We start from the raw sequence: 22,382 nt of genomic DNA on the forward strand, positions 1-22,382 counted from the left end.
TTACTGGCTGTGGTTTTCTGAGTGAAATTTCCTTGTTTAATTCAGGACAGCCTGGAGCTGACTTTTAAGCAGACTAAGGCTGCAGCGGTCACCTCCATGTCGTTCCCCCTCGGAGACGTCAACAACTTTGTGGTTGGGAGCGAGGACGGCTCTGTCTACACGGCGTGTCGTCACGGAAGGTACAGGAGCCGCAGCCCCCCCTCCCCTCTCTGGCTGTGCCAGGCGTCTGGGGAGAACTGTGGAGACTTGTTACCCGCGGCCAAAAAATACAGCTTCCAATAAATACAACAACATCCCCCCTTGTCACTTCCCAGAGCAATATGAATTCAACACTCGATCCCCTGCTGTTTGGGGGGGTCTCGCCGCGGCCCAGCCATCCTGTTTTCGTTTTACCTGTCAGCTGTGCTTTCAGAGGACGCTCGGGGTAAAACGCCGCGCGCATGAAATGGAAACGGGCCGTCTCCCCGCCACCAGATCCCCCCAGACTCAATCCCTTGTTGTAGTTTGGAGGACCTCGCTCCGCTTGGTGCCTCCATTGAAGCGGGCATGTTTGTTTTTATTAAAACGCACAAAGAGAGACCCCAGGTCGCTGTATTTTTGTTGGCTTTTGGACGAGTTTGTAAGGCGGGGGACGAGTCGGTGTCCGTGGCCGCGGCAGATTAATCGCCTCTCCTGAGGAAGATGCGCTAATGCCCCGGATCATGCCCAGACGTGGCGCGTTGCGGGAGGTTGAAGAGGTTTAGCGTTTCAGGGCCACCTCGCTAATTGAGCCAATGATTTTTCCACTTCATTTACAGTGGTATGATACCCTCATCTCGCCTAATAAGGCATAAGCATCACTCATGCTGGGTATTTACCTCTCTGCATAATTACCGGCGCAACAGTTCACTGATAGAAGAGACACGTGGCTCTCAAGCCAGTTCCGTCACTGTGGAATTTCTGCCGTTACTGTCCTGCCTGCCTTCTTGTACAGTACGGTACTGCGTTAATTAGCGGTTGTGAGTAACCTGCAGGAGTGCAGCTATCCGTTTCCTGTTTGAACGACCATTTTCAAATATACAACATAAAGGAAAAACTGTATAGAAGGAAACAATGGACATGATTCCTTTTATGGAACATTCAATTCTGATTATTGAAAATTGCATTGTCAGTTGTGTTGCTTTTTGACTTAAATTAAACGATTCAAGAGTAAATAACTTTTCTAATTGGTACTGAAAACCAGGAAAGGTAACAATGAAAACACCAAAGCTGTTGCATACAGGATTCAAATTAAAGGAGATGCAAAATAACTGCTTTGAATGGTGAAAAAAAAATTCTTATCAAATTAATATAGCATATTTGATGTCTAATTATATAGGCTAAAGTGGTCAGTTATTTAATGAAGGTCTTTCTGTCCAGCGAATATTAACATTTGTCAAGTTGATGTAAGAGTCTCTGTCTCCCTCATGAGCAGCAAGGCAGGGATCACTGAGATATTCGAGGGCCACCATGGACCAGTCACGGGGATCCACTGCCACACCGCGCCAGGCCCTATCGACTTCTCCCACCTCTTTGTCACATCCTCATTTGACTGGACTGTTAAACTGTGGAGTAACAAGGTGCAGCTCACACTACCTAGATTTGTTTTCATACAGTAATAAAATATAAAATAGATTTTTCTTGACATTATCTTTCACAGAACAATAAGCCGCTGTATTCGTTTGAGGACAATTCCGACTACGTCTACGATGTCATGTGGTCACCCATTCACCCTGCCCTGTTTGCGTGTGTGGATGGAGTTGGTCATCTGGACCTGTGGAACCTCAACAATGACACTGAGGTAAATTAGACTCATTTGTACACCATCTTACCTACTTTACAGTCACATCGTTTGCAGATCTGGATCGTTTTTTTTTTTTTTTTTTTTTTTTTTTAAAACCAACGTCATGTTTTCCAGGTGCCCACTGCCAGCATCACTGTAGATGGAAACCCAGCCCTGAACAGGGTACGCTGGGCCCAGTCAGGAAGGGAAATTGCAGTGGGCGACTCTGACGGTGAAGTCTTAGTCTACGAGGTCGGAGAGGTACGTTTAGTTTTTCCAAGAGCCGTGAGTATTTACAATGAATGGGTGAGTGCCAACTGGCCAGCTCCAATACGGATTATGGAGCAGGAGCCAGTATGTCAACTGATTGTCTCAAGACACATTTACTGGCAGGCAACAGTCAGGGTAATATAGACATTTGTACACGTGTACTAATTTATGAGCCTTTCCTTTTCTGATAGTTTTTTTTTTTTTTTTTACATAAGCTGATGTTATATGTTTGAAATATTCTGTTTTTTGTTTTTTTTTAAGCAGTGCTATGATGATAGCATTTCACATTCTAGGCTTCTGACCTTAAGTTTGACTATGTGGATGGTTCTCCAGTCCTCCAGAGCAACACAGTGATTGTTTTTTTCGAAAGTGATACACATTGTCATTGTGATACACAGCATAGCACAGCACATGGTGCACCCAGTGAAATGTGTCCTCTGCACTTAACCCAGCACCAGTGGGCAGCCATGAAAGGAGCCCGGGGAGCAGTGTGTGGGGACGGCGCTTTGCTCGAGGGAACCTCAGTGGCACCTTGGTGGTTCGGTCCGCATCCTTACCACTGCCACTTCACGTTAATGATTATCTCATGATTTATTTCACTGCAACATACTTTCTAAACGTGTTTCCTGTACTAAAATCTTCAAAATAGCCCCTGTGGTAGTCTCCATAGCAACAATTGAGTAGGTGTGTCAAAACTTGACTGGTAGTGCACTGCTCATGTCATCAGCTCAGCAAAACATCATTACCATACTTCATCAGAGAAATTTGATTAGCGACATGTTCTACGCTCCTTGCTCCTTTTGTCAAAGAAGGTGTCAAATCACATGTCTGATTATTGTGATAAAGCCCATGCACATCCAACAATTACCCCCTTGTCAAGTCCTCACCGGCCCGTCCCCTCAGGGGACTCCCGAGAGAGCCTGTCGCGTTGCTGACATTTGAGTGGTCAGAGGGAGAGAATGGCGCTGTGGCTCCCGGTGTGCCCCCACAGGAGGTCAAGTCTCTGTGACAGTTACAAAATGACTGCTGATCTCCTGACCCTGCCCAAAAAGAACCCGGCGCAGGTTTTAAACCGAGCCTGACAGAGGAGGGGGGGGGGTTGGAATTATATCAATGTGCTTTTGTTTGGTGCTGATCGCCTTGTTTTTTTCCTCTTCTCTCTCCCTTCTTCTTCTTCTTCAACAGCAGATTGCCGTCCCTCGGAACGACGAGTGGACCCGTTTTATTCGCACTTTAGCAGAGATAAACGAAAACCGTGACGACGCAGAGGAGCTGGCGGCTCAACGTCTGGCTGCCTGATCACCATGGAAACGCTGTTACAAGGACCAGGAACAGGTTTCCCTACCTCAGAGAAAGGCAGGGTAGCAACAGAGCCATATATGCACTTCTCTGTGGGCTAGTTAGCGGGTTGCTGATGAAAAACAAACTGGACTAGGGCTGATCAACCTCAGACACGGCAAAAAATAAAGATGAAAAGATATTTATGCTGCAATAAATAACCTCAATTGTCTAGGAACTCTTGGACCTGAAGCCTTAAATATCTCAAATCTTATAGAGTGAAGCCAGTGAGATTCGATTTTTCTACTCTCTACAGAATTAAGTGCACATAAGCGGACGCCATGTTTGTTTCTCGTTGAGACTACCAATGATAATTATGTATGTATGTCACCTGTATCTATGGTTCCAGCATTTATTACTTGTATGGAGTTATGACAGATTTACAAGCTGCATTCTACAACCAGGCTGAAATCTTATTAGCCAATCAGAACTGGAATGTACTTCTGAACTGTGTAAATAGGCTGATTTCGCTTTTCCCTGACGCGATCTGAATGTCTTTTCTTAAATTTTTTTTTTTTTTTCAAAACCATATACAGTTCAAATTTGCTTGCGAATTCAAACAATCATAGGCATGCTCCGTAACATCTGGTTATAGCCAAGCAAGAACCATGACAGATGTTTCCTCTCACCACACTGTAAAGAAAACCTTACATTAAACTACTATGATTTATTTGAATACAACAATGAAATGTGTTTTTTTTTTTTTAATTGTCTGGTTTAATAAATAACATCTGTACACGCCACTAAAATAAGACATCCTCAACAGCATACCATCGCTGAGGACAAATACAATAACTTTTTCTTTGAACACCATAAAATATCTGCACAAAGATGTACAATATGTACAGTAACATTTGTGCAAGCTATGCAAATGGGGGAGGAAAATAAAAACAAAGCACAATTCATGCAGCAGTCATTAGAAATCACCCCATTGAAATGAGAAGGAAGCAGGAGCAGAAGCTCAGTTTAGACCAGGCCATCAGGGCGCAGAACGAGTGGCGGCCAGGAGGTGACGCGGGATGCGAGCAGCATGCAGCCAATCGGTGCTGGAGGCTTATGAGCTCTGTGGCTCCTGTTTGGGCTGGCCTGGCGCCATGGCCACCGCCCCGGAGGACTTGAACTTGGGCAGGTGCAGACCAAACTTGTTCTCCACCCCGGCGAACGTGGCCGCGGCCAACCGGTAACCCCCCACGTGATCCGGGCTGGGAGGGGGAAGCTCTGAGATGCGGGACTTGGGTGTTGGCTCAGAGCCCGCAGGACGACTGGATGAAAATAAAACGAGATTGAAGAAGATATGAAACGGCATTCGTGAAGTGATTGTCATTGTGAAACACTGCAGCGCAGCACATGGTGACACAACGAAATGTGTCCTCTAATCATCACCCTTGGTGAGGAGTGTGTGGGGACAGTGCTTTGCTTCCATAACCTCTAGGCCACCACTGCCCCATTCATGTCACAAGGGGCACTTTATTTGGCGATACAATAAGCGACACTCACTGTCCTCCAAAATCGACGTAGAACCACCGCTGCAGGAGCTCGTATGTCACCAGCGTCACGCCAAATTGAGGAGAGGACCTGAACACCCGGGCTGAAAAGGACAAGTTTGACGTTACAGCGCTGGCCTGCCCCCTTGATCTGACCCCCGCAGTAAGCGGCCAATGTCAGTTTCAGCTGCCAGCGTGGGCCAAGAAATGCACGCCTACCTCCCGCTCCCTTCCACAAAGCCCGAAAGCCCTCCTCCTGCATGATCTTCCTGAAGCAGTCGGTGACGCCGTTGTACGTGGTCTGGCCGGCGCGCGCCGCCACCTGGAGCCTGGTCTTGATTACATCAGCAGGGGTCACCAGCGAAGCGGCGGGGATGCCTGCCGAGGTGTTTTGCAACCCACACAACAGTGATGCAAATGCAGTTGTTTCGCGATGGCGCCACAATAGAAGTCAAAAGAAGACAACAGCCGCTCACCAGCGATCGCGCCGGCAGTCAGCAGCTGCAGAGCTCCCAGCCGGCCCTGCTCATCCACCAGCGCGGCTTTGGTGTGGGCGTACACGGGAAAGTAGATCGCCGAGAAGGGGATGTCACGTAAAAAGCAGGCCTTGGCTCCCTACGGCAGGAAAACACACACACACACACACACACACACAAAATTGTTCTGATTATCCTTTTCATCTTTTAGTTCTTTTCCTCCAACCGTAATTCTTTAACCCTTTATATAATTGTGCACGAGGAAGCAAACAATAGCATCATAACTGGGGTGGTAGTAGCCTAGTGGGTAACACACTCGCCTGTGAACCAGAAGACCCAGGTTCAAATCCCACTTACTACCATTGTGTCCCTGAGCAAGACACTTAACCCTGAGTGTCTCCAGGGGGGGACTGTCCCTGTCACTACTGATTGTAAGTCGCTCTGGATAAGATGCTGTAAATGTAAATGCATCAGAAGGCCATGACCTCCAGTAGGGATATTTCAGAAATGCTATATAAGATGTTGAGGTTCAGAAATGTTCCATTTACTAGTCTGAATGACTTTAGCTGATCTGTCTACGAGTTTGGTGTAGAAGTGGGTGTGATCCCGAGATGATTATAGCACCTCTGTGATGTCTGCAAAGCAAACACTATAACACTGAGAAGATGGGACCTTGACATATCATCCAGCATGAGGACGCAGCGTGCATGAGAGACGTCAAGATGTCCCTTTTAAAAAGTGATTAAAAAAAGCATAATTTAAGATCATCTTCTCTTATACTCCAAAAAACAGATAACTCGAAAGCAGTTGTGATGTTCGTACTCGATGTTACTTTCCATTGGTTAGAAGACCACAGAAATTGGGCCCTGAAGCTCATGCATGATTTACCAATTCACGTCTGTTCAGGATTCTCCACAAGGTTCTTAGCAACCGGTGGTGGAAAAAGCTGCCAGTGCCTCTGCTAATGCCACGGCGGAGAGCGTGGGGCAGAGAGCGCGGGGCACGGATCGAGGCACGTATTGTGGCTCTGAGATCATGTGATTACGGAACCTCTGGGAGCGCGGTGCAGCGGGGCCAGCGCTTTGCCAAACCGCAGCTCGGCGAGCGGCCGCTGTGACAGAGTAATAACACAGACTCCTTCTCTGATGGGTACATCCACTCAAGAGAGGAAATCAGCTCCACATTGTCTGCCCCCCATTAAAATATGGAGCATGAGCACATTAGGCAAGACGTGCGCAAAGCCGCAAGGACTTGGACGGGAGCGGTAGCCGAGCGTAATTTGCTGTTGGTGGTCGGCAGCCAAGGTCTCTGAGTGTCAAGTGCCGTTTCAGTAACGCCGGTTCTACCGACTGCAGACTCGAGCCACTAGACCCCCGAGTACAAGTCCAGCGGATGGTCTGTAGTATCTGTAGGTTTTTTTTTTTTTTCTTCTTCACCTTGTAGAGGCCGAAGAATCCCAGGTCACGCACCACGTTGAGGGCACTGACCCGTGGCCCTGTGGTGATCTCCCCAGCTACCTGCAGACGGATCTTCACGATCTCCAGGGGGTTTGTGAAGATGACTTGCGAGCCTCCTGCCTACAACAACAACAGCCCACAGATACACATCCTTAAATAACACAACAAAAATAGTAATAATTAATTATGGAGCTATAAGCATAAACGCCTAAAGAACTGAAGTCACAAAGTCTCATGTCTGCATAATAATTTTTAAATTATTTGATATTTAAATTCGCTCAACCACTTTTTCACAGTCTTTTCGATTTATTTCGAATTATCATTGATAAGATTTTAGTGAACTGTTGTGAGTGTTCTGAAAGGCATTGTTCTAAAACGTTTTCAGCCCTAAAAAAAACCAATGACGTTATTTGTATTAAGCTACACATAATGGCTGTTCATAAAAAGGCAGCAGTTGGATTAAAAAAAATCGTACGCCCTGTGTAAATGTGATTTATACGAGACCAGCTTGTTTACTCTATAATGATTTTCTACGGCAACACATTTTCAAATTAGCTGTGTAAACCCAAAACCAAGGCACCTCTTCAAATTCTGACATTACTCACTCAAAGAAAAAAAAAAAAAAAGTTGGAACAAACAGCCATTGAGAGCACAAGCGTCAGGGTCAGGCTGGAACAGGCCTGGTGTGACAAGGCGCTCTGACCCCTAGCACCAGCCCTCTACCCCTCTCGCCTTCCCCCGAGGCACCTCCTGTGGACGGCGGGGTGGCTCCGCCCCGGCTTCACCCTGCACACTTCCCCAATCTCTCCCTCGCTCCCAGGGGACGGGCCTGTCTGCAGCCAGACCGAGCCGGGGATGGCCCAGGGGCGCTGCCCCCACCCCGCATTTATCACCCGGCCCGAGTCTAATCGGGACCATCGAGGTCTGCCGGTGACATAGAGGGTCGCGCCTGTCTCCATAAACATCCGAGCGGCGTGCTAAAAAAAAAAAAACGCTGAGGATGAAGTCATTAACCTCAACATTTGCTCCTCTTGTCTCCTCTTAGTTTATCCATCGATGTAGCAGTGCTCATCAGCGGCGACTTTGTGAGTGCGCGATCTTTAACACGACAAGTCACCTAATAAACAGAGTGAGCGGAGCGGGGTCACACAGAGCACTTTTCCCCGCATACTGAACAAAAACAGGAACTAGAAGGAAGTTAGAACTGATATATGGTTCTTTTTCTGGCCATCTGTGGAGATTTTTAGAACAGTTAGCCACAGTGGCAGTGTCAATTTCTGTAGTATTTTTATGTTACTATTACATTTCAGGTTGGACGTTTCAGACCCAAATCACTGACTATTAAGAAAAGTGTTAATACATCAGATCTCTCCAACTCCTGGCCATGGAGGGCACCAGCCCATAAGTTACTGAGGACACCTGATTCAACTCAGTAGCTGGGTAGAAATAGGCAGAATCGGGTGAGTTAAATGAGTTAAATGGTAAACCCAAAAAAGAGCAGGGACTACGCACAATAACCTGTGCTACAATAGACAGTCTTCAGTATTCAGTGTCATATAAGGAAGCCCCTCTATATGGAGAGCATGGTATGGTGATCATGTTCACTACTCCAGGCCTAAGAATTTCTTGCCATGCCACTGTAGAAACAACAACAGTTCCAGACTATGGTGAGTCAATTAAATGACCTGAGCAAATAGGGTCACTTTAGATGGGACCATTTCCCTGAGCAGCCTTGGGACATTCTGATCACTGCCTGGTTCATCTTATTCAAGTCTACTGAGAGTAAAAAGTTATGAAATTGTAAAGAAAGACTACACAAGACTATAGTGACTGGTGTTGTCTTGTTAATAATATGTATATTCTGTGTATCTGTAAATAAGAGCCTAATTGTATATTGAGTCTTTTTTTCTATGTTATAATATTGTACAGTGTTCTTTGTGTGTGTTAACATACTTCGCCAATAAACATGATCCTGATTCTGATTAACACCTCAGTGCCCACAAAACCAATGGAACAACCACAGATCTATTTTTGTCCTCCTGCATCACCATCCTTGTTGTTGCTCCATCCAGGACCTCCACATGGGCTCATGTTAGATGAAACCTCAGGTACATTCACCGCTGTCAAACTCAATCATACTGAGGTATGGCCGGCCCCGTCCATGGCCCTCCAGGGCTTCTTCATTCAATTATGGCCTGACAGGGGTCACAACCCTGAAGACCCTACTCTACATAGTCTTCCCCATCCGGCCTGTCTGTTTCATTTCACTCTGACTTATTTAACGCGGAAGCATCGAGGGGGGGCATTAACGCTGCTTAATACACCAGAAGGCACCAGCTAAATGGTACCAAATTAGCAGGGGTAAAAATAGCCCACTGTCAGGTGTGACTTGATTTAGTTTCTCATTTTCCCCCGATTTGCTGGTTCGTAGACCAAAGAGCACCTTTATGTCCAAATATCAGTCTGTTGGACAGAACTTAGTCTTTCAACAGTGGGTGCAGCGGGAGCACAACACTCATTCAAAATAATTGAGAAAGTGCTTCTTATTTAAGATTTTAATATGCTGTATAATTGCTAATTCATATCCGCCAGGAGGGCCTACTTAAACTATAAAGGATAAATAGACCTCCTAACATCAGTTCATTTTTGGGCTTTTATTCGTAGTAATTTATAAATCTATCCAGGGGAATATTCATTAAAATGAAAAAGGGAACATTTTCGAGGGAATGAAACGCTCACATCATCCGGCATCAAAATCAATTAAGAGTTAAACAGTGTGTGCACAACACACAACAGCTGCCGGAGTCAGCTTTCCCTGCTTCTGCAGCGTCGAGCGTTTCAGCCCTGGATCTGGCAGATGTGGAACCCCCTGCACGCCCCACCCCGCCGGTACTTACACATCCACCCGCCAGCACCTCAGCAAGGAACGGAATGGTGTCATCTTTTGTAGTGAATTTGTCTCTCATGAAGTCATTCACCTGAAAAACACAGACAGCCACTCTGTTTGAGCACAATGTGCAATTTCACAAACAGAAATCCTCAGGTTGGAGTGGCAAAGAACAAATGCGCTCATGTCCCGGCCACTTGTCGTTTGACTTTATCGAAAACAGCTACTCTGTATGTAAAACCCTAACAAATGTGTATACAGAACCATTCAAAAGTTCAGGGTCATTTAGTGCTCAGACAGACCAAATATCAACTAAATTAGTCTGGAGTTCCAAGGGAATGCTGTGTTCACAATTGCAAGTTTGCCACTATAAAATATGCGTTGGTTATTATAAAATACTTCTGCAATGATCTTCGTAGCGCTGAAAACAGTAGCACAGATTAAGCAATAAAAGCAATATAACCCACCTCCAGACAAGCGGACTTTCTCTTGCATGAGCGTCCGTGGGTTCAGCTGTATCATAATTTCTAACTTTGACAATGACCTATTCAATAATATTATTCATTTTTTAATGGAAAACAAGAAAACCTTTGAAGTGTAAATGTACAATTTCATTCCACCATTAAACAGTGGTAGCTCCTACATGAAGTTGCCACCCATCACATCAACACGTCACCAAATTGAAATATATAATGAGAAGGACTTGCCGTAAGTTTGATGGCTTTTTCAGGAGCCACGCCAATGAGCTGAGGCAGGAGACCTGCAAAGACATTCATGCAAACGTTTAGGCCGCCTCAGAGGCAGGGTACTTTAAAATATGCCGGCCCATCACCGTGACCAACATCAATGCACCGCCACTCTTCAGCTTAAAATCGATCTGTAAATGTTTACCGATGAGCTCAATGATCGACAATGCAGCCTTTCAAGGGAACGAATCTTAAAAAGGGGAAAAAGAAACGTGATGGGATTCCCATTGTCCGGGCCCTGATCCCACTGTGTCGGGGAACAGAGAGAGCTGTGTGGCCCGGGAAGGCCCGGCTGCTTCGGCAGCGATAACCGCCGCGCCGCTTCAGCCGCCGTCACTCAGCGGCCCAGATAAACTTCTGAAGGGCCCGCTGAGTGAGCGGCCGAGGTATGCGGCCAGCCCGCCCGTCTCTCTGTCCCTCGCGCCCCCGTTGGCGCAGGGAGGGGAAGGGGGAGGCTGAGTGAGTGAGGACAAAGCACCGCAGTCGCCGAGGAGGCAGTAGATGGCAGTCTTGACTTCCCTGGTCGTGGGTTCCCGCGTCTGGGGAATTCTCCTCGAGTCTCGCGCCTCATAAAGGGCCTCAGTGTGACTCCTGCGTTGCACACATCCCCAGCTCTCCTTTCAACGCTGAAAGGGTCTAAAACATTTCGTCTGAGCAGAAATGACCTTGCGCGCCCTGGAGGGCCGTTATCGGGGCCACACATTCACAAACGAATCAGCAACTGAACCGCTTACCTCTGTAGAACCCAAAGACGCCCTCGTATCGCAGCACCTTCTTGGCACAGTCAAAGCTGTTCTTGTACATGAGCTCCCCAACGAAGGAGCCGGTGGAGCGCTGGTTCTGCATTCGCGTCTTCACCAGGTCAATGGGGTACACCGCCGTCGCCCCAGTGGCTGCAAGCCGACAAGACCAATAGGGACCGTGGGTTCCTTTACGTACACTTGTGACGAGGACATTCATTTACAAGAAGCGGTAATAACCCCCCGCCTTAAACATGCTTCCCAGGGCACACAGTGAAAGCTGTAAATGGCGGCCATCGGCTCCGCGCGTGTGCGGCGGGACGCCGTAAAGCGGCGCTCGTACGCACTCCTGCCTGTCGCGTCTTGTCTGACATCAAAGCGCTCGGTGATGACTCCGGCACTCGAACACGCAGAGCCGCCTCGCTCTCATCCTGCCTCGGCTCAACGCCTGAAAGCTTGAAGGCTCTCCGGCGGGGCCCGAAGAGAAGCAACGGAGCCGACAAAGACAGCGAGATTCCTGTTTTTTTTTTTTTATTTTATTTTATTTCTTTATAGAGAGCCTGGAGTGTAGCTGTGTATTTATGTGTTGTGTGTGTGTGTGTGTGTGTGGCTTTTTTTCGTCTCGATTCGGCTGTAAAGCTGTGACTATGCCAGGGTCCTCCGAGCGTAATTAGTCAGAGATTCCAGCATGGTTTCCGGAAGATTTGTGTCATTCCGGCCTCCGAAGACAGCCTGGAGCCAGCAGTGGCACAGCAGCACAATGCGGGAGCCTCAGATCAGAGGCGCTGTCCCCCGCAGCACAATAGCCAGCCCCAGGGCCCCAGTGCACCAGTCTGCCCGGCTCGGGTTACCCCTCGACGGGCCTCGGCCCCGACACAGACATGTCACTCACCTCCCGCGATTGAGCCCAGAGTGAACCTGTAAGCAGACTCTGCGGCCTGGAGCCATACAGGCCGGGACGTTTCCCCGTGTGCTTGCTGCGGGCGGAGAAAAGAAGACACGGCGGAGCGTCAGACGGAGCTGGAGACAGCAGAGCACCGAGCGCGATGAATCGACTTCTGTAAAACTACGCTCGACCAGATACAGTGCGGACAGGAGCATGTCGCGAAGTAGTCATCGGGGAAGGACATGGGTGATGATGATGGAAAAGGTTCAATTCAAGCAGCTATTTTTGGAAAAACAAAGACGGTGCAATCATTTCATTGGTTCAGTCGCATTCCGTACAAAACAAATTACATATTGCAAATGAATGTAGACAATATTCTTTGTAGACAAGGGGAACTATATAAGACATGGGGACCCACAACTGTCATATTTTATAGTTCACCAATCAGAATTCTTGATTTGTAATCTGACTTGTTTGGTAAGGTAGTCCACACGGTCTTGAGGTTATATCCTGTAAATACAATAAGACACGAAGGAAATTGTACGTGTGACAGGTGGGGCTTTCAGTCTTCCACAATGAAGAAATAGGGTGTGCGAGACCTGTCAATCAACCCAATAGGCTCCTCCCATTTTCTCCCCATACGTCAGAATCAATTACACACAAACAAATGTGGATACTATTATATTAGGGTTATAAGAGCGTTGCTATTCTTTGTAGCGCCACAAACATCACACCCTAAAGATAACCACTGGGTACTGGTACGCTACATTAAAATTCTCGAGGCTGAGATACAATTAGTTCATCAGCTAACAACGAAAGCACAGACTCGTAAACTAAGGCGTAAGGTTCCAAAATTGTGTCAGCTAGCTGATGATAGGTACCAAGGTACCAACAGCAGGGCCACGTGACAAACTAGTGACTAATTGGGCTTTTCGGGGGAAGCGTAGTGCAGATTTGTGCAGTGCAGCTTTGGTCTGAAAATCCCACTAAACCCACTCGTTGGTATTGACTGGCAGGTGATGACACAATCATGAAAAGGGGACTAAAAATCACTGAAATCAGTGAATAATAGAGCAGTAGGGGCTCCAAGAGTAATGTGCTCCTTCGCAATGAATCATTGAAAGTTAACTGTATAATTTAACTATATAACTGTGAAAAATAATATTAATACAGCTTTTTGTTTGCATGTTTATTTATTATTTGTCTATATACATATATATATATATATATATACATATATGCATATATATATATATATATACATACACTGGAATCCCACTGCAAAAGTGGTATTCCACATGGATTTAGGCAAGAATATTATTTTCTATTTCCAACACACAGCCATTGACAATTCTATCGAGTTTATCAAATTTAATTGAAAAGTACTAGTAGTTTCTGGAAAACAGACCAGCCTTTTCCGTGTCCAGGTAAGTATCTACAAGTATTATAGTACCACCTGATTATGAGTTTCTGTCCTGTACTGCCCCCCCCCCCCCCCTCATAAAAAAAGAAAAATGATAAATAAATAAACAAATAAACAGGCCCTTCCTCCATCACAGCTGCTTTCACTGAAGGCAGAACGCTAACGAGATTGTGGCCGTGATCAAAGGGTTCAGGCAATTACTCCACTTCCACAAAAGCAGCCCTGAGAATTCCCGAACGGTTTGCGTCCCCCCCCCAAGTCTTTCCCAAGTCGCATTCCAGACCTCCACGCTTCGGTCCCAGGAGAAGTGAGAGGAGCCCAAGGCCTAAACCGCCGCCTGATCATCGGGAGGACCGTCCCTGAGCGAGACGGAGGCACCCTCGCTCTCCCAGGCCCACCTCAACCCACCAGACCCTCACTGTGCTCTTACACAAAACAGACTTTGCCAAAGGCACTTTGCACAATAAGACTTCAGAAAAGCCTCGCTGATAAAAGCCCCCTATTAAAGCCCCTCAGATGTGTGATTGTGTCTGATGTATACATCCACGGCACATAAAGGTGACAGCCCTTTTAAAGATGGAAATTGGGGACATTTTCTTTTCCTTGGGGGGGGGGGTGTCGAAATTACTGTTAATTTAGTTGTTGAAAATCCTTACGTAAGTTTTATTTTAATGAGCAGCTCCTTAGGGGACGAAGGACAAAGGGGAGACCCTGGGTGCATCTGCACTCGGGCAGACATTTTCCTCGGAAAGTTCTGGTTAGTCACACACCGCGCCTGTTTCCGTCGTCTCATACCTGCCTCTGGACCTCAGCCAGATGGTAGGGCAAGGCGCCCTCCTCCAGCGGCGCTATCCTGTCGATGTCGGCCAGGTTTATCCGCCTGCGTGGTGATGGAGGAACAGGGAAAGGTGGGTCACGAAATCACTGGAAAACCGAGCGCCATTCCGAAGGAGTCGTGTGTGTGTGATGTAATATTTTCCACTGAAATTTTATAGCCTTGTAACATGAAGTTACTGCGCCTTTAATGTGCGTTTTGCGTACACGACAGGTAAACAAAGCTGGACAAGGGCCAACGGCACAAGCAGTAACTTCTGCGGTTTTTTCGCGCCAGGCTGGGAGCGGCGGAATATTCCCGTTTGGGCCCACAGGCGTTGTAAAGTCTGCCTCGTGCATTTTGTTTTCCCATTAAATCAGGCCGTGGAGCCACTGTTGTTAGAGCGAATGAGCAATAACGGGGGCTTTATAGCCTATAAAAGGAACAGTTCTGGTTTTTTATCCCATTTATAGATTCAATAAGAAAAACTGTTTTTGGGTAAACGTGTTAATGCATTGGATGCATTGGATGAAGGTGGCGGCCACAAAATATAACACCCGAGGGAGGGTGATGGGGGGGGGGGTGCCAGGGTTAGTGGAAAGAGGCGTTCAGGTAATGGGGAGGAAGCAGTGAGGTACTGCGGAAATAGGACAGCGCATTTAGCCACTGCAGAGGTAGTTTTTTTTTTTACCCAGAATGAGAATGAAGGCCGGCGAGCTGGTACAGGATGTCAATCTCCATTGGGGTAATTTGACCAAACTTGTTGGCGGCGTGAACAAACTCCTCTGAAAGCGAAGGCCATAAAAAGCGGTTAGAAAATGGGATTTTACTTCACAAATACCCTTACCACACACCACCACTTAAGTATATCTCTAAATTGGACTAAAACAGATGAGACATGCCAAAAAAAAACGACATCTGTTCTGGTGTCAGCTGTCATAAGAATTTAAGGTTACTGAATTTTACCAGAAGCTTTATCAGAACCCTGGTCTTTATTTACACCATGCTAATAATAATAATAAAGTGAAGTGATTGTCACATGTGATACACAGTGCACACAGTGAAACTTGTCCTCTGCATTTAACCCATCACCCTTGGTGAGCAGTGGGCAGCCATGACAGTGTGTGGGGACGTTGCTTTGCTCAGTGGCACCTCAGTGGCACCTTGGCGGATCGGGATTCGAACCGGCAACCTTCTGATCACGGGGCCGCTTCCTTAACCGCTAGGCCACCACTGCCCCAGTAAAGCATGCATTTTCATGCATACATTTTCCAATAACCCTAACTTATCCATGTTCAGTGTCATATGAGGAAACGCCATTAGATGAAGCTTCTGAACAGGCAGGGCCTACATAGTTTATATCATTTATCCCGAATATATATATATGATATACTGAATAAACTACACATCATTTTTAATGCAATATTGTAATAAGTAATAAACTGATCAGTAATCAATTTGTTGATATGACATTCTACCTAATCACACTCTTTTTTTTTTTTTTTTTTTAAAGGACCACTGCTATCACTAGATAGTGAGCCTTAAATCAGCCTTAATCCAGAGGCTGACCACTGCAGATGATGCTAAAAAGAGTCCATAAAATCTCTACATATACAAGGTGTATCAATAAAGTGGCTATTGGGTGTCCCTGCATAGTCATTTTTCTACTCTAGTGTGTTTGTGTTCATGATTCTTTGCGCTGAGCACCTTTGGTGACCTCTGTGTCCTTGCGCGATCCTGCGAGCGTGCTATAGATCTTGCGGATGAGCTCCATGTTGTTCAGCAGAGAGTTGAAGGCATTGAAGATGGAGAAGCTGACCACGTGAGAGGTGCCGCCCCCTACGGCCTGAGCGATAATAAAGATGTCAGCATCAGAGCACTTTCCGCACCGGCCGGCAGGGGACCAGAAACATGTGCCTGCTGTGTCTCTGGCTCTCACCGAGACAAGGTTCTCCTCCACGAACGGGGTGAGCATGTGATGGCGGATGGTGGACATGATGTCGCTGAAGTCTAATGCAGAAATGGCGCCGCTCTTGGCCTTGTCCTTCTGTGCGAAGGCCTGCCGGGCATGTTCCAGCTGCAGTTCCTGCGGAAGGGAAAGAAAGGGAGTGCGTGAGAGCAGAGAGGGAGGGAACATGTGCTGCTCTGAAACATGAAAGCAGCACGTTACCTCCATTAAAAGAACCAAAAAAAAAAAACCTGTATAATATGCGCTAAAGTGGAAGACGGCATCGGGTTTAGGACATCAGCTTTGCACACTTAGGGACTGCAGATGTGACATTGCACAGTGCAGAAACCTCCTGAAAAGGAGTTTCGGGGAGGGGTGCCTCGTGTCTAATGAAAACCATATCAGGTGAAGTCTGATCCCAGGGCTGCGGGCCGGGGAGGAAGCAGGTGTGTCCGGAGGAAAGGGGAGATGACTCAACCTGACAGCCCCAGCAATCAGAAAGCGAGCTGGGGGCGGGGGGTGGGCGTCCCAGCCGGGAGTCACCGCCGCTGTCAGACCCGATCGGGTACAACCAGAGCGCCTCTCTGATCTGTCCAGCTCATCACAGCATCACGCGGCCGTCTGCGGTTATGTCTGGTCTGATAGAGGCCTGGCCTCCGCAGTTCCGCGGACTTCCTAAAGTCTCCCCAGTTCCACAAGGTGGCAGAAGGAATATGGCTGGGTTTTGCGGCTCAATTTAAACCATCTGTTTGGATAAAGTTTTTTTAATTTATTTATTTATTGCTGCAACTAACTGCAAATGACAGTGCTTTACCAACAAAGTCCATTCACTGCACACTTGAGGATCCGGGCAGGATGGTTCAATGCAATCACATCTGACACTGAAAATATTTTAAACATAAACCACAGCAAATGTTTTGAATTATAATGCAATACCATAATATGACCGGTTATATAGTTGTTTGTAAAACAACTGAAATGAAATATGACATGAAAGTGGGTGTACCCCATTTGGTCTTTTTGAACAAGGTTGTCCAATAGCGAGCATTACTGGTGCTAAGCACAGCTCTGGGGTGGTAGCAGCCTAGTGGGTAACACACTCGCCTATGAACCAGAAGACCCAGGTTCAAACCCCACATACTACCATTGTGTCCCTGAGCAAGACACTTAACCCTAATCACCCAAATCTTTCATTTTCATTCACGCCCTTATCCAGAGCAACTTACTATCAGTAGTCACAGTCCCCCTGGAGACAATCGGTGTTAAGTGTCTTGCTTAGGGACACAATGGTAATAAGTGGGGTTTGATCGTGACATTGGGGTCGTCTTGTTTATAGGCGAGTTTGTTACCCACTATCCTACTACCACCTTTAATGATGGTTTTATAATATAACAGTTTAAATTAGGAGGAGCCTGATGACTGCCATGATTTAATTCCCACTTCCACTTTAATATGCACAAAAATTGTTATGGATTGTGTTTCTTTCTAGTTTTATTCATTGATTCATGCAAATTCCGAGGACCTCTTTGACACTAGCAAACAAGCTCCACACCCGGTTTGAAAATAGTGTCCCAAATCTGCAAAAGGACATGCATTGTTCAGCAATTCTTCAGCAAATCACTCCTCTAGTAACACTGCAAGATTAAAATACAACAATTGGCATAATGTTTGATTAAATACAATCCTCACTTGCAGAAACTGAGTGAACTCAAGGTAGGTGAGGTGCTTCTTCCGATCATGGCCAAAGTGCAGCCTGATGAACTCACAGTCCCAGTTGAAAGGGATGTGGTGATGGACCGTGGTTTGGCTGAAGATGTCTTTGACATTTTCTGCAAAACATTTTTTATTTTTTTTACTGAAACTGCAGACAGGCAATAAAACTCCCTGAATTCCCTATGTTCAGAACGCAGACTCTGCATTATGAGTATGTTTTTTCATGTTAAAGATGATGATTACTGTCAGAACTAAAGAAAATATCTATATTAAAAATATATTTATTATTAAAACTCTGTATCTGCAAAGTGTGAAACTGTTCATGAATGGGGTTTAAAAGATGTTAATATAGTTAAAAATATAAATGACATACAGTTATACATTTGATTGATAAGCATTAATAAAAATGATATATAAACTACTGCCTGTTTGGTAGATAAAATCATCAGTTCCCAAATAGTTTTATATTTAACATGACATTTTAGAACTAACTTCCAAGTTGTCAACTTCTACCTATTCCTCCATGCCTGCTTTTTCACCCCCAACCCATAATCTATACGTACCAAATGAGATGTCCCCTGTCCCTGTCTTGTCAAACAACTGAAAGGCAACTATAAAAAGTGCATCTGGGACACACAGAACGGACTCAAATGCCAGAAACTCCTGGAAAGAGATCAGTCTGTATTGGGCAAGAAAGAAAGAAGTACCATCTGAAAAAACATATTTAAAAAAAATCTGGTAAACAGTCATTCCTTTTAAACACATTTAACCACCAGCTGCACAGATTCAAGGGACCAACTCACTGATACTTCATTATTTTCATTAAAATTAATTATGAAACCTGTGACTGCAAATGGACTCCATGATCAGGCAACTAAGTGAATGGTTTTACGAATGAATTGGACAGATTAGCAATTAAAAAAAAAAGTCATACATTCAACCCGACACTTTCATATCTATGGCTCAGAAAAGACTCATTCAAACATTTAACATGATATGTGAAATTAATCTAAACGAGAATAAATGCTCTCCTATTGGTAAAACGCATTACGTTGTGCCCAACTTACCCATCTTTGGTGGTGTCAGCCACTCCGGCAATGAGTTGCACAGTCTTGGGGTTGTGGTGAGGCTGTGTGTGCAGACCCAGGTACTTCTGCACAAAGTCACTCGGGGTCATGTAACGCTCCCCTTCCGCATCTGTGGCACTTGCATGCTATGGACATAAAGAGGAGGTTATTCGACGGGTTTCTTACAATGGCGCCTGGTAAATACATCTTAATACAGCCAACTTTCTGCCCACTAATTACATTAGCAATCTGGTTTTTGTGTGTATGTGTCTGTGTGTGTGTGTGTACAAATCCCAATTTTCTATAAAATTCTTGCACCAGTCTTTCAAGCTTGGAAGAAATTAGCATTTTTTTTCCCCTCCTTCCAAGCCATAAATATATTTCTCATAAATGTTACCATTTTGTTGCAGCTCTCTCTCATTCGAGTTTATTGATTTTTCCTTCTTGTCTCCCCACACCTCCCTTACTTACTCTGAAGTACAGTACAGCAATATATTTTCTCTCCGTTTAGACTGACAGCCAGAACAAAGACGAGGCTCAGACTGGTGTTTCTTTTTTATATTTAGATTTCTTTTTCTTTTATTTTTCTCTTCATTCTTCCTTTAAAACATTACTTTGCCAACGTGCTGGAATGGGTTGTTCGTATGGCATAAAAAAAATTCCGTCTTTACTTAAATGACAAAGCACATGGTTTACTTGGAGAGCTGCTCATTGACTTAAAAGACTAATTATTTAAAAAGGAATCTATAGAGCTCTGGTAAACTTCCTATTTCTCTTGCAGCTATTCTATTTCAACGCCAACACGATATTAGATGATAATATCAAGTTAAAGTGAAGTGATTGTCACATGTGATACACAGCAGCACAGCACACAGTGCACACAGTGAAATTTGTCCTCTGCATTTAAGTCATCAGCCTGATTGAGCAGAGGGCAGCCATGACAGGTGCCCAGGGAGCAGTGTGTGGGGACGGTGCTTTGCTCAGGGGCACCTTAGTGGCACCTTGGCGGATGGGGATTCGAACCAGCAACCTTCTAATTATGGGGCCGCTTCCTTAACCGCTAGGCCACCACTGACCCTTATGGCTTTCAAAGTGGCTATAAACAAAACTAACACTATTTTGATTGAGAATCGATTGAGAAATATGCACATGTACATACTGCAAAATAACATTACAGTATTTGCATTATTAGTATCATGAATAAAACGGGGAAATAAATTGTCCTTTATGTCAAAACGTCATAAAAGTAAAGCGCAGGGTGTGTCGGCAGTGACGTTAGGGCAGGCAGTACAGGGACTTGAGCGCCAGTGTATAGCGGGAAAAGGTGCTCATGTTGTGCTGGAGTAAAACGGGGCAGAAAGTCCTGCTTCTCACCGCTCACCAAGCTTTCATCAACTGTGTGATGTCACCTCACAGCCCAGTTACTGCCATGTTGGAATAACAAAGATGTTGTTACTGGTGGGAGTCCAGGCATTACGGTCAGGACACACAGTACACGGATTAAACCATGGCCGTTTCAATTACCAGGGGCAGAAATATGCATGGAATGATATGCAAAAGTCAGTCCATGGAGATTAATGGGCTGCTGCAGAGTTAATGATGCCAAATGAACACTCAAACCCCACGACATAAAAATTTCATTTGCACCACACATTTATATTCATATTTAAACCCCCCCCCAAAAAAAAACACATTTTCAAACCAATGCTTGCATGCTTTTAATTATTATTGCTCAGTTTTATAGCAAATGTATATCACTCAACTGCTTTTATTCAACATTTTATATGCACACTTCAAAAACACTGCTAACATACACTGTGTAGTATCTGTACGTATATCATAGTGACAATGACTAATAATATGAATTGATCTTTTAATCATTATTATTTCCCTGACTAATTAAGCAGATCAGTGGCAGGATTAGACCTTGAAAACAAGGCTTAAAACACTACAAAGTTCAGAAAAGCTCCTCTGTTTCCCCTCAAACAACTACAGCTAAGCCTCTTACAGCTAAAGCTCCAGAACACAGATAGTGTTTCGCTCAGCATTCTCCGTTCAAAATACGCACATGTCCTTGTTCAGACAACAAACGGCCAAGGCAAATATCAAACCCTAAAAGAAGTCACGCAAGGAGAAATGCCTGGGTGAAGGGTGTCCCGAATTAGTCCCAAGCATGTGTGTGACCTTTAGTAGCGTGCACAGGACACCGGCTCGCAGGCGGCGCTCGGAGTGGACTTCTTATATTCCTCAGCTGCCCGCGACAGGCGAACAGGCCCGACCGCAAGCGGACGAGGGACTAACGTCGGCTCGACGCGCTCAACACGCCCGCTTGGTTCCCACTGCCCACCCGATGCAAGAAATAAAGAAAGTCTACTGCTGGGGGGGGGGGGGGCACATTCTGGGTGGCACAAACACACGATTGCATGCACCAGAAATCCACCGGTTAGTGAGGGCAGAGCAAGAAATTAAATCATTTATTTACTTATTTAACTAGTCTAATAGGCCAGCAAGTCACCGGTTGCTGATAACACACTGACACTAGCAGCAGAGACCATGACAGATTAGAGATGCTGCTGCTATTCTGCTCTGCACAGTTTACCTTCAGGAATATTTCCTTCAATTCATGAGGATCGGCTCTTTTAGTGGACTGCACCTGTTGAAACAAATTAAAACGTTAATAATAAAAAAAAAGGTCCCAATAAGCGCACAACGCACGGGGAGGACGTCTAACAAGAAGGTTCTTCATTCATGCATATACAAGCGTGGCCGCTCCTCTTTTTTTTTAATAGAAGGAGCATTTTAATAGCAGCGCGCATCCCGGCATCGTCACGGTAAACGCTTCGCGGCTCCACGGCGAGACTCTGCTCGGGATCTCGGTCCCGGGGACGCCGGGGGACAACGCGCGTCGCGCAATTGCGATGCCTTCCAAAAACACGCCGACGGGCAAAGGGAAAAACGGAGCCGAGAGCGACCGCAGTATGAACAGAGTCACCTTGGCCGCCATGCTGGCTGTGACGTCACTGCGCCGGCGCACGCCGCAGGTTCAAACCCGGGACCTTTTCCGGTTTTAAATATAGAGCCGCGTTCTGTCACGTGACAACGACGTGCCACACCCCCCCACACACACCCCGAGACAAAAATAAAGCCCACTTCCACAATTTTGAAACGTGAACATTCCCAAACTAATGATTTTCTCGGTTAATAAAATGCATAATTGTGCACATTCACGTTAGTTACGATTTAAGTCACGAGGCAAAAGGGAATTAAAGAATAAAGCGGACTTCGCTGCTGCTTCGGCGGGGTCTGAATCATCTGAATTACCCGCGGGGCCG

The 22,382-nt window shown here is 45.8% G+C and overlaps 2 protein-coding genes across 6 annotated transcripts in view; one reads left to right on the plus strand and one right to left on the minus strand.

Annotated features, from left to right (window-relative positions):
* dync1i2a (dynein, cytoplasmic 1, intermediate chain 2a) overlaps positions 1–4,090 on the plus strand; it is a 20,857-nt gene extending 16,767 nt beyond the window's left edge. For 3 of the 5 annotated variants that reach the window (XM_028990293.1, XM_028990295.1, XM_028990297.1), the window contains 5 exons: positions 46–179; positions 1,454–1,598; positions 1,679–1,819; positions 1,937–2,062; positions 3,257–4,090. In XM_028990293.1, coding sequence (XP_028846126.1) covers positions 46–179; positions 1,454–1,598; positions 1,679–1,819; positions 1,937–2,062; positions 3,257–3,370 — 660 coding nt within the window. In that variant the 3' untranslated portion in view covers positions 3,371–4,090. The remainder of the gene's footprint in view (positions 1–45; positions 180–1,453; positions 1,599–1,678; positions 1,820–1,936; positions 2,063–3,256) is intronic. The other 2 variants (XM_028990294.1, XM_028990296.1) reach the window with 1 other exon arrangement.
* On the minus strand, positions 4,086–22,117 carry LOC114796386 (calcium-binding mitochondrial carrier protein Aralar1-like). Its single transcript, XM_028990292.1, has 18 exons — positions 22,043–22,117; positions 21,650–21,703; positions 19,051–19,196; positions 18,547–18,662; positions 17,960–18,099; positions 16,262–16,408; positions 16,030–16,168; positions 15,014–15,107; positions 14,304–14,388; positions 12,092–12,176; positions 11,194–11,352; positions 10,421–10,473; positions 9,724–9,804; positions 6,806–6,946; positions 5,370–5,508; positions 5,113–5,271; positions 4,907–4,997; positions 4,086–4,671 (listed from the first exon to the last, which is right to left on the minus strand). The coding sequence occupies exons 1-18, from the start codon at positions 22,052–22,054 to the stop codon at positions 4,464–4,466; spliced, it is 2,049 nt and encodes a 682-aa protein (XP_028846125.1). The 5' UTR covers positions 22,055–22,117; the 3' UTR covers positions 4,086–4,463.
* Between the last annotated feature and the right edge of the window lie 265 nt (positions 22,118–22,382).

This window comes from Denticeps clupeoides, chromosome 9 (genome assembly GCF_900700375.1).
Source record: "Denticeps clupeoides chromosome 9, fDenClu1.1, whole genome shotgun sequence".
Lineage (NCBI taxonomy): Eukaryota > Metazoa > Chordata > Actinopteri > Clupeiformes > Denticipitidae > Denticeps > Denticeps clupeoides.